Below are 12,312 nucleotides of genomic sequence, written 5' to 3'. Positions count from 1 at the left end.
TGTCTCCCCCTTTTAGACTGTGAGCCCACTGTTGGGTAGGGACTGTCTCTATGTGTTGCCAATTTGTACTTCCCAAGCGCTTAGTACAGTGCTCTGCACACAGTAAGCGCTCAATAAATACGATTGATGATGATGATGATGACCCTGAGGGGGAGAGAGAACACCCTGCAATCCATCAACGGAGAGAGTGTAAGATTGGAAACTGTAGGGCTCCGAGAGGAAAGGAGGAAGGATCAAAGATAGGCGAACCTTGGGAAGTACAGGATCCCGGGCACGGACAAAGCATCGGATTCATTCAATCATATTTACTGGGCGCTTACTGTGCGCAAAGCACTGGACTAAGCTCTTCAGAAGAAGCAGTGTGGCTCAGTGGAAAGAGCCCGGGCTTTGGAGTCAGAGGTCATGGGTTCAAATCCCGGCCCTGTCAATTGTCAGCTGTGTGACTTTGGGCAAGTCACTTCACTTCTCTGGGCCTCAGTTCCCTCATCTGGAAAATTGGGATTAAGACTGTGAGCCCCCCGTGGGACAACCTGATCACCTTGTAACCTCCCCAGCGCTTAGAACAGTGCTTTGCACATAGTAAGCGCTTAATAAATGCCATTAAAAAAAAAAGTGTGGCTTAGGGGGAAGAGTATGGGCTGGGAGTCAGAGGATGTGGGCTTTACTTCCGGCTCCACCACTTGTCTGTTGTGTGGCCTTGGGCAAGCCACTCTCCCCCTTTTAGACTGTGAGCCCACTGTTGGGTAGGGACTGTCTCTATATGTTGCCAACTTGTACTTCCCAAGCGCTTAGTACAGTGCTCTGCACACAGTAAGCGCTCAATAAATACGATTGATTGATTGATTAACATCTCTGTACCTCAGTTACCTCATCTGTAAAATGGGGATAAAGACTGTGGTCCCCACGTGGGACAACTCAATTACCTTCTTCTAGACTGTGAGCCCGTTGTTGGTAGGGGCCGTCTCTATATGTTGCCAACTTGTACTTCCCAAGCACTTAGTACAGTGCTCTGCACACAGTAAGCGCTCAATAAATACGACTGAATGAATGAATGACCCTAGCACTTAGAACAGTGCTTAGCACGTAGTAAGCTCTGAACAAATACCATAATTATTGTTACTACAATATTACAACAGATAACATTCCCTGCCCGCAATGAGCTCCAGAGAGATGTGGCTTGAAGTTTCCTTGTTTTCACTGCTCCCTTATTAAAAATAAACTACTAAATATCACATTTAAAATTGTTCAATCTTGTTGAGGTCTCAGATGTTGACATCTGCCCGTGAGTTCCGCGTGCTGGGGAGACCAAGGAAGTCACAAGAGGGAGTAAAAAGGAGTCACTTGAGAAGCAGCGTGGCTTAGTGGAAAGAGCACAGGCTTGGGAGTCAGAGGACGTGGGTTCTAATCCCGGCTCTGCCACCTGTCTGCTGTGTGACCTTGGGCAAGTTACTTCACTTCTCTGTGCCTCAGTTCCCTCACCTATAAAATGGGTATTAGGACTGTGAGGTCTAGGCATGTCACCCCACACCTCAGAAATCTGTAGTGGTTGCCTATTAACCTCCGTATCAAGCAAAAACTCCTCACCATTGGCTTCACAGTTCTCCATCCCCTCGCCCCCTCCTACCTCATCTCCCTTCTCTCCTTCTCCAGCCCAGCCCGCACCCTCCGCTCCTCCGCCGCTAATCTCCTCACCGTACCTCACTCTCTCCTGTCCCGCCATCGATCCCCGGCCCACGTCCTCCCCCTGGCCCGGAATGCCCTCCCTCTGCCCACCCGCCAAGCTAGCTCTCTTCCTCCCTTCAAAGCCCTACTGAAAGCTCACCTCCTCCAGGAGGCCTTCCCAGAAGAGCCCCCCTTTTCCTCTGCTCCTCCTCCCCTTCCCATCGCCCCGACTCCCTTCCTCTGCTCTATCCTCCTCCCCGCCCCACGGCACTTGTGTATCTACAAATATATTCATTATTCTATTTATTTTAATAATGACGTGCATCTATAATTCTATTGATGCTATTGATGCCTGTCTACTTGTTTAGTTTTGTTTTGATGTCTGTCTCCCCGTTTCTAGACTGTGAGCCCATAGTTGGGTAGGGATTGTCTCTATCTGTTGCCAATTGTACTTTCCAAGCACTTAGTAATAATAATAATAATAATGGCACTTATTAAGCGCTTACTATGTGCAAAGCACTGTTCTAAGCGCTGGGGAGGTTACAAGGTGATCAGGTTGTCCCACAGGGGGCTCACAGTCTTCATCCCCATTATACAGATGAGGTAACTGAGGCACAGAGAAGTGAAGTGACTTGCCCAAAGTCACACAGCTGACAATTCATGGAGCCGGGATTTGAACCCATGAACTCTGACTCCAAAGCCTGGGCTCTTTCCACTGAGCCATGCTGCTTAGTACAGTGCTCTGCACACAGTAAGCGCTCAATAAATCTGACTGAATCAATGAATGGGACAACCTTATTACCCAGTATTTACCCCAGCGCTTAGAACAGTGCTTCGCAATATAGTAAGCGCTTAACAAATACCATCAGTATTATTATTATTATTATTAGGGAAAGGGGGAGGGAAAACTTTGTACTCAAGCTTCCTGTAGCCAGCCCCAAGAAAAGGGTGGTAAGGCTACTCCCCCGCAAACCCCTTCGCCATCGGGGAAATGCCCGGGCTTCAGTCGCAAAGTCCTGGAAGTTTTAGAGGTGCAGGGATTTGGGGAGCACTGAGGAGGACACCCTGAAACCTGTGTTAGAGTTGACGGGCAAACTGTAGGGCTTTAAGATCCACTGGAGGATGAAAGAGGGTCTGGATCATCATCATCATCATTATCAATCGTATTTACTGAGCGCTTACTATGTGCAGAGCACTGTACTAAGCGCTTGGGAAGTACAAATTGGCAACATATAGAGACAGTCCCTACCCAACAGTGGGCTCACAGTCTAAAAGGGGGATCTAAAAAGGATCCTCCTAAGGTGACTCTGGGAACTCTGATCAGGGATTTAGGATTGAAAAACCCCAGTAACATCACCCTCACTATCTGCAGGATTTTCTCCTAAGACCTCAATGAAATATTATTATGGTTTACTCTATCATTAAGCACTTGCTAGGAGTGCTGCTTTGTCGTTTTCGGACAATGTTCTTATTTCCACACCTGCCCTTCCTATTGAAGTGCACCTGCTCATTTAATGGATAATATTAAAAGGAAGATTTACCAGCCTTATGAATATGTGAGACGCTGGAAGGCCAAGTCACTCGTGCTAAGATAGTATGAACTGAGACCCCTGCAACCAGGCTTCAGCTGTCACGCAATCAAGAATTACGAATTGAGAATCCAGAAGAATTGAGGTGCTTTTTAAAGAAGACTGGAAATGGGATTTTTGAACTACAAAAATTCAAAGAAATTATGGTCTATTTGCATCCATCAAAGTAAGCCTTCAAAGTCATAAACCACCGAATGTTCTAACTCCAGGGGCACTTTGAATTCTGCTGCACTCGGACGGGAAAAACTATCAGGGCAAAAATCTTGGAAGCAGTCTGAATACATCATGGTCCTCAAGGGCCCTGCTGACTTGGACCCGGGAGCCTACCATGATCCAGCCCTGATAAATATCTGGATTTGACATTGCACAGGACTGTCTTTAAACACCGAGGGTACTGACGGAAAACATACTATGTGCAGAGCACTGCATTAAGTGCTTGGGAGAGTAGGTAGACATTGCATTGTGCTCTCAAGCGCTTGGTGCACTGCTCTGCACACAGTGAGAGCTCAATTAATTTGACTGATTGACTAAGCCCTTATTTCCCCTCCCCTTTGTGACGCCTCGCTATTTGTATCTGTCCCCCCTAAGCGTTCGTTATTCATTCTAGACTGTAAGCTCATTATGGACAGGGAACGTGTCTCCTCGTTCTGCTGTACTGTACCCTCCCAAATGCTCAGTACAGTGCGCTGCACATAGAAGGGGTTAAATTAATACCACTGATTGACTGATTGACACGATCCCTACCCACAAGGAGTCTACAGACTAGATGGGGAGGCGGGCATTAAAATAAAAATGAAGCAGCATAATGTAGTGGATAGAGAATGAGCCTGAGACTCAGAAGATCCTGGGTTCTAATCCCAGCTCTACCACGAGTCTGCTGTGTGACCTCGGGCAAGTCGCTTCACTTCTCTGGGCCCCAGTGACCTCATCTGTCAAATGGGGATTGAGACTGTGAGCCCCCTGTGGGACAAGGGAACGTGTCCAATTTGATTTGCTTGTCTCCACCCCAACAGAGTACAGTGCTCGGCACATAGCAGGTGTTTAATAAATACCATTATTATCAGTTGTCAGCTGTGTGACTTTAGGCAAGTCACTTAACTTCTCTGGGCCTCAGTTACCTCATCTGTAAAATGGGGATTAAGACTGTGAGCACCCGTGGGGCAACCTGATCACCCTGTAACCTCCCCAGCGCTTCAAACAGTGCTTTGTACATAGTAAGCACTTAATAAATGCCATCATTGTTATTATTACAGATGGATACGAACATGAGTGCCGTGAGGCAGGGGGAGGGATGAATACAAAAATGTTTTAAGGGGAAGGGACCTGAGTGCACAGGAGACGCAGAAGCGGGTGGTGAATACGGGAAATGAATGCTGAGGAGGTTTTGAACGTTCACAAGATATAAAGATGGGTGTGGGTCTGAAATAACTGGGGAATCGTGGCATTAACCAAAAAAGGCTTTGTGGGGAAGTAGGGTTTTAGGAGGGCATTAACAAGACTGTAAACTCACTGTGGGCGGGGAACATGTCTCCCCATCAGTAAATATGATTGACTTACTGACTGACTGGTTTGGCAGATTTGGGGAGAAGAGAGGTCCATCCTGGGGAAATCTACACTATTTGAAAACAATTTGCTGTCTCCCCATTAGACGGGGAACTCCTCATTTATGCTGGATTCTTTCCAGCATGTACTACAGAGCTTCTTGCCCATTAGACGGTCAAGTGCCCGCAGGTGACGTGGGATTGGCCCGGGAGATGCTGATGGTAAAGGTGGAGAAGGAATTAATCATTCCTTGATCACCTCTTTCAGTCACCGCGTCACTCCCAGAGGGATCTGTTCATTTTTGAGGTGCTTATTGCTGCCGTTGAATAGACGCTCTTCCTCCCCCTGCGGTTTACCTGGCATTTGTTTCCACAGGCTACAACATTAAAGATAAACAAGTCATAGGCAGTTGGCCCTATCTTTTACTTCCACGGTATTTTTTCCTGGTCTTAGAACAATACTCTCCACAGTAAGCACTCAAATTTTATTTGTGGTGATGATGACTATCTTCAAAAATTTCAAGCAATGAGTTCTTAAGCAAAGTCTCAAGATTTAAAAAAAAAAAAAACACTAGAAAATACAAGTACACTTTGTACAGCACTTCAGTAGAAGGAATGTTTCTGGCATGAAGTGCCCCACTTCATTCACGGAAATATGCAATAATCACAAAATCTCGATTGCCGTTTCCAAGGGAGAATACTGTGGAAATGCTACTAGACAGCACCATTGTTCCCTGGTCACAGACACAGGACATCGGGAGTCACCTAGTCTAAGTTCTACTTGCAATCTTGCCGCTAAAACGGGTGAGGCCTAAGTGGGTTTGCTTCAGATGAGGTCTCAGAGAGATCATGTCTACTCCATAACCATGAACCAGAACCACTCATCTCCTCACGAAGCAGGTTATTGGTCACAGTAGGACCAAATCAATGGCATTTATTGAGCACCTACTATGGGCAGAGCATTGTACAAAGTGCTTGGGAGAGTACAAAACGAGGAATATTAATTCAATCATATTTACTGAGGGCTTACTGTGTGCAGAGCACTGTGCTACGTGCTTGGGAAGTACAAATCAACATATAGAAATGGTCCCTACCCAACAGTGGGCTCACAGTCTAGAAGGGGGAGACAGACAACAAAACAAAACAAGTAGATAGGTGTCAAGACCATCTGAATAAATATAATTACAGCTATATAGACATCATTAATAGAGTAATAAATATGTACAAATATACCCAAGTGCTGTGGGAAGGGGAAGGGGTAGGGAGGGGGGAGTGGGGGCGATGGGGAGGGGAGGAGGAACAGAGGAAAAGCGGGGGCTTAGCCAGGGAAGGCCTCTTGGAGGAGATGTGAAGTGATTTCATTCATTCATTTATTCATTCAATCGTATTTACTGAGTGCTTACTGTGTGCAGAGCACTAAGCGCTTGGGAAGTACAAGTTGGCAACATACAGAGACCCAACAATGGGCTCACAGTCTAGAAGGGGGAGGCAGACCACAAAACAATACATGTAGACACGTGTCAAAGTTGTCAGAACAAATAGAATTAAAGCTATATGCACATCATTAACAAAACAAATAGAATAGTAAATATGTACAAGTAAAATACAGTAATAAATCTACAAATATCTGAAAAAATAAAATCATCCTTTAAAAAAAATTGTACTTGTTAAGCAATTATTAGGGGTCAATACAGGTGCTGTGGAGAGGGGAAGGAGGTAGGGTGGGGGGGATGGGGATGAGGAGAGGAAAAGGGGGGCTCAGTCTGAGCTCTCAGGAGGGCTTTGAAGGGAGGAAGAGAGCTAGCTTGGCGGATGTGAGGAGGGAGGGCATTCCGGGCCAGGGGAAGGTCGACGACGGGACAGACAAGAATGAGGTACAGTGAGGTTAGCGGTGGCAGAGGAGCTGGGGGTGCGGGCTGGGCTGGAGAAGGACAGAAGGGAGGTGAGGTAGGAGGGGGCGAGGGGATGGACAGCCTTGAAGCCGAGAATGAGGAGTTTTTGCCTGATTTGTAGGTTGACAGGCAGCCACTGGAGATTTTTGAGGGGGGGACTAATATGCCCAGAGCGTTTCTGGACAAAGATAATCCGGGCAGCAGCGTGAAGTATAGACTGAAGTGGGGAGAGACACGAGGATGGGAGATCGGAGAGGAGGCTGATGCAGTAATCCAGTCAGGATAGGATGAGACTGAACCGGTAAGGTAGCGGTTTGAATGGAGAGGAAAGGGCGGATCTTGGCGATGTTGTGGAGATGAGACCGGCAGGTTTTGGTGACGGATTGGATGTGTGCGGTGAATGAGAGAGTGGAGTCGAGGACGACACCAAGGTTGCGGGCTTGTGAGACGGGACAGATTTGCCCAAAGTCACACAGTGGACAAGTGGCAGAGCAGTGCAAGTCATCACCACGACTGTAAAAAAACAAAAAACCCAAAACCACAAAAACCTCAATAATGTTGTACTGGCAACGGGCTAGGCCTTTTCTCTCTTTTCTTCCATGTCCCAACCTAACTTCCTAGGCCTTGAAACCCCCAACGTCACATCTTATAAAAACGGCCTTCTTCCCTCCTTGACCGCCATCTTCAACTGGGCACTCTGAGGGCTCTTTCAAACAAGACTCTGCTTTCAAACAAGCCCCCATATCTCTCTGCCCTCCTAAAACCCCCGTCTCTTCAACGCCAAAACCATTCCGGCCCAAACTCTTCCAACGGGTTGTCAACACCCGCTCCCTCTCCACCTACCCCATTCTTAGTCCTCTAAAATCCACTTCACTGAAGGTGTTCTCTCCGGGGTCACCGACAACCTTCTCCTTGCCAAATGGACTGTTCTCTGTCCCGAATCCAACCCCCTTCAACTGGACCACCCGCCTCACCTCCCTAATCTACTTCGCTGCCCGGATCTCTCTTCTTATCTGGAATCTTGCATCTTCTCCTGCCTACTGAGCGGCTTTAAAAGGGCGTCCCGCTGGCACTCCAAGCTCAACACAGGCAAAACCAAACTCCTCATCCTCCCTCCCAAATCTGCTCCCACCACTACCGTCATTCATTCATTCAATCGCATTTATTGAGCGCTTACTGTGTGCACAGCACTGTACTAAGCGCTTGGAAAGTACAATGCATTCATTCAGTGGTATTTATTGAGCGCTTACTGTCTGTCAGCATCCAGCCGTTCAAGAATTACTGTGCGCAAATTACCATGCCCCAGAAACCCAAACCCAAGAAGCTAGACGCTATAGGTTGATGATAAACTTAAAGCGCTTAGAACAGTGCTCAGCGCTTAGAACAGTGCTTTGCACATAGTAAGCGCTTAACAAATGCCATCATTATTATTATTATTATTATTATTAAAGAAAATCGCTCACCCTGACTGGCAAAAGCCTAGACTGAGAGCCCCCTGTGGGACAGGGATGCTGCCTGAGCTTCTCCTTCTCCTTTATGGCATTTATTAATCAATCAATCAATCAATCAATCGTATTTATTGAACGCTTACTGTATGCAGAGCACTGTACTAAGCCCTTGGGAAGTACAAGTTGGCAAAATATAGAGCCAGTCCCTACCCAACAATGGGCTCACGGTCTAAAAGAGTGGGCGCACAGTATAAAAGACTAAAAGACTAAAATCTAAAAGATTTATTAAGGGCTTCTTATGTGCTAGGCGCCAGGGTAGATACCAGTTAATGAAGTGGGACACAGTCCATGGTCCACCTGGGGCTCACAGCCTTAATGCCCATTTTACAGATGAGGTAACTGAAACACAGAGATGACTAGACTGTGAGCCCACTGTAGGGTAGGGACCGTCTCTATATGTTGCCAACTTGTACTTCCCAAGCGCTTAGTAAAGTGCTCTGCACACAGTAGGCACTCAATAAATACGATTGAATGAATGAATAATAATAATAATAATGGCATTTATTAAGCCCTTACTATGTGCAAAGCACTGTTCTAAGCGCTGGGGAGGAGACAAGGTGATCAGGTCGTCCCACTTGGGGCTCATGGTCTTAATCCCCATTTTACAGATGCGGTAACTGAGGCCCAGAGAAGTGAAGTGACTTGCCCAAAGTCACACAGCTGACAATTGGCAGAGTCGGGATTTGAACCCATGACCTCTGATTCCAAAGCCGGGGCTCTCTCCACTGAGCCACGCTGCTTCAGAGCTGTTAAGTGACCCACCCAAGGCCCCACGGTGGACGAGTGGTGGAGCCGGGATTAGAACCCACGTCCTTCTGATATGTATCTGGCCCAGAGTTTATTGCAAAGCTTGCAATGCAAGTAAGTAACAAATACCACAAAGAACAAAAGGGAATTCACCACATTTTCACGGGCAAAGACTGGAAGGGATGATCTCTGGAAGATACCTAGACAAAGACTCATTCCGGGCCTGGAATGCCCTCCCTCTGCCCATCCGCCAAGCTAGCTCTCTTCCTCCCTTCAAGGCCCTACTGAGAGCTCACCTCCTCCTGGAGGCTTTCCCAGACTGAGCCCCTTCCTTCCTCTCCCCCTCGTCCCCCTCTCCATCCCCCCATCTTACCTCCTTCCCTTCCCCACAGCACCTGTATATATGTATATGTTTGTACATATTTATTACTCTATTTATTTATTTATTTATTTTACTTGTACATGTCTATTCTATTTATTTTATTTTGTTAGTGTGTTTGGTTTTGTTCTCTGTCTCTCCCTTCTAGACTGTGAGCCCACTGTTGGGTAGGGACTGTCTCTAGATGTTGCCAACTTGTACTCCCCAAGCGCTTAGTACAGTGATCTGCACACAGTAAGTGCTCAATAAATACGATTGATGATGATGATGACTGTCTCTATATGTTGCCAACTTGTACTTCCCAAGAGCTTAGTACAGTGCTCTGCACACCGTAAGCACTCAATAAATACGACTGATTGATTGATTGATTTTTAATCCACAAAAGCGTCACATTTAAACGTGAAGGGCAGCTCTTTCTAAGCTTACCACTGGGGAGGGAAACACAAAGGGACAGTGGTGAGAACAACAGGCTCCTTATTTTGGAGAAACACCATTTCCAGCAGTTTTGGGTGGATTGCCCAAAATTCCTACAGACGTATTCTATGATAGTATTTTCGGCATTTAGGGACTGACACCTCTTCTCAGCACTCTGCTCTGCCACTGGGTGTGGTTTCACTATGCATTCTGATTATCATCATCAATCGTATTTATTGAGCGCTTACTGTGTGCACAGCACTGTACTAAGCGCTTGGGAAGTCCAAGTTGGCAACATATAGAGACAGTCCCTACCCAACAGTGGGCTCACAGTCTAAAAGGGGGAGACAGGGAACAAAACCAAACGTACTAACAAAATACAATAAATAGAATAGATATGTACAAGTAAAATAAAATAAATAGAGTAATAAATATGTACAAGCATATGTACATATATACAGGTGCTCTGGGGAAGGGAAGGAGGTAAGATGGGGGGATGGAGAGGGGGACAAGGGGGAGAGGAAGGAAGGGGCTCAGTCTGGGAAGGCCTCCTGGAGGAGGTAAGGCCTCCTGGAGGCCTTAGAGAGCTTGATTAGAGAGCTGCTGGGGAATTAGGGAGCATTCTTCCATACAACCCAAGCCTGTTTTGGGTCCCATGCACCACGGTGTTAGTTGCTGTATTATTATATGAGCTCTCCTTAGTATAGGTTTTCGCAAGCACGCAAACATCTCATTGCAGGAGAACTGTACTAAGTAACTGGGAGAGAGCAAAAACAGGAAAAAATAAAATCATCCTTTAAAAAAAAATTGTACTTGTTAAGCAATTATTAGGGGTCAAGCACTGAATTAAGCACTGGGGTAGATACAAGTAATCAGAATCAACACATTCTCTGCCCCACAGTGGGGTCACAGTCTAGATGGCAATACCCGCTCTCAAAGAAATTACAATTTAGTGGGGGAGACGGAAAAAACATTCTATGTGCATTTTTCATGGCACATGTAAGATTTTATCACCTACCAGTAAAAAATACATTTTTGCTCACCTGTGATGAAGACCGCGTAGCTTACAGCTTTCTGTGAGCATCATTGTCACCTGAATTTCAGAAGCTTGATCTAGAGAAAGAAAATAGTTCAGAATGATTTTACTGGAATCAGCTGACCAGCTCTGTTTCCAATTCAAACTTGAAAATGCTTCTCGAAATAGTGATGGTTAAACCACCTGAATCGCAGTTCCAATCCTTAAATGTGAAAGGTCTTGGCATGCATTAAACGGCAAATACAGCTATGTTTCTTCTAGAGCACAGCACATTCAAATTGGTGAACCGAAGATTCGTTCCACTTAAAGGCGCCGGGCACTACGCACGGTCCGTTTGATAATTGTACTTACTAAGCACTTACTCTCCCAGCGCTTAGAACAGTGCTTTGCACGTAGTAAGCGCTTTATAAATGCCATTATTATTATTATTATTACTCTCTGCTAAATATAGCGATAGCTTACCAGAGAATCAGATCAGATGCAGCCTTTGTCCTTCATGGGGCTCCTTTTTCAAGAGGGAGGGAGAGTTGGGGTTTTATCCCCATTTTACAGATAAGGAAACTGAGGGGTAGGGATGCTACGGCCACACTGCAGGCCACTGACAGAGCGGGGATTATAATCCAGGTCTTCTGACTCTCTTCCACTCCCACGCCCTTTCGACTAGACACTGCTGCCTCCTCCGCTCGTGATACGGTCACTTAAATCGCAGTGTGGCTCAGTGGAAAGAGCCCGGGCTTGGGAGTCAGAGGTCCCAGCTCTGCCAATCGTCAGCTGTGTGACTTTGGGCAAGTCACTTCACTTTTCTGTGCCTCAGTTCCCTCATCTGTAAAACGGGGATTAAGACTGGGAGCCCCAAGTGGGACGACGTGATCACCTTGTATCCCCCCCAGTGCTTAGAACCGTGCTTTGCACATCGTAAGGGCTTAACAAATGCCATTATTATTATTATTATTATTATTATTTTACTAGGTATCCACAGGTGACCCCTCCCCTGAGGGTACGGTGGCAATGGCCCCCAAAGTTTCTGGGGCTGAATCCACACTGGATAAAGCTTCCAGTCTCGAGCAATGAAAAGGGTTATGCCCTACTGGACCAGGGGATCACACCTAAAAGCGACTGCATTGACAATGAAGGGGCACTTCACTGCTCAGTACAGTACCTGGCACATAGTAAGCACAATTCTTTTTAAAATAATAATAATGATGGCATTTATTAAGCTCTTCCTATGTGCAAAGCATTGTTCTAAGCGCTGGATACTCATTTTGGTATCTGTTAAGCGCTTACTATGTGCCAAGCACTGTTCTAAGCGCTGGGGGAGATACAAGGTAATCAGGTTGTCCCACTTGGGGCTCACAGTCTTAATCCCCGTTTTACAGATGAGGGAACTGAGGTCCAGAGAAGTTAAGTGTGACTTTGGACAAGTCACACAGCTGATAAGTCGCGGAGCCGGGATTCGAACCCATGACCTCTGACTCCCAAGCCCGGGCTCTTTCCACTGAGCCACGCTGCGAGAGACTCGGCCTTCCGGGCAGTGTGGGTTTGGC

At 46.5% G+C, this 12,312-nt stretch overlaps 1 protein-coding gene across 1 annotated transcript in view; it reads right to left on the bottom strand.

Moving 5' to 3' along the window:
• The window catches only part of RYK (receptor like tyrosine kinase), a 243,138-nt gene that overhangs the window by 50,375 nt on the left and 180,451 nt on the right, over nt 1–12,312 (bottom strand). The window contains exon 10 of the mRNA XM_038744510.1: nt 10,776–10,845. Within this exon, the coding sequence (XP_038600438.1) occupies nt 10,776–10,845 (70 nt within the window). The remainder of the gene's footprint in view (nt 1–10,775; nt 10,846–12,312) is intronic.

The sequence above is a fragment of the Tachyglossus aculeatus genome, chromosome 1, assembly GCF_015852505.1.
Source record: "Tachyglossus aculeatus isolate mTacAcu1 chromosome 1, mTacAcu1.pri, whole genome shotgun sequence".
Lineage (NCBI taxonomy): Eukaryota > Metazoa > Chordata > Mammalia > Monotremata > Tachyglossidae > Tachyglossus > Tachyglossus aculeatus.
The sequence above is the reverse complement of the archived record's forward strand: the minus strand, read 5'-3'. Positions and strand labels throughout refer to the sequence as shown.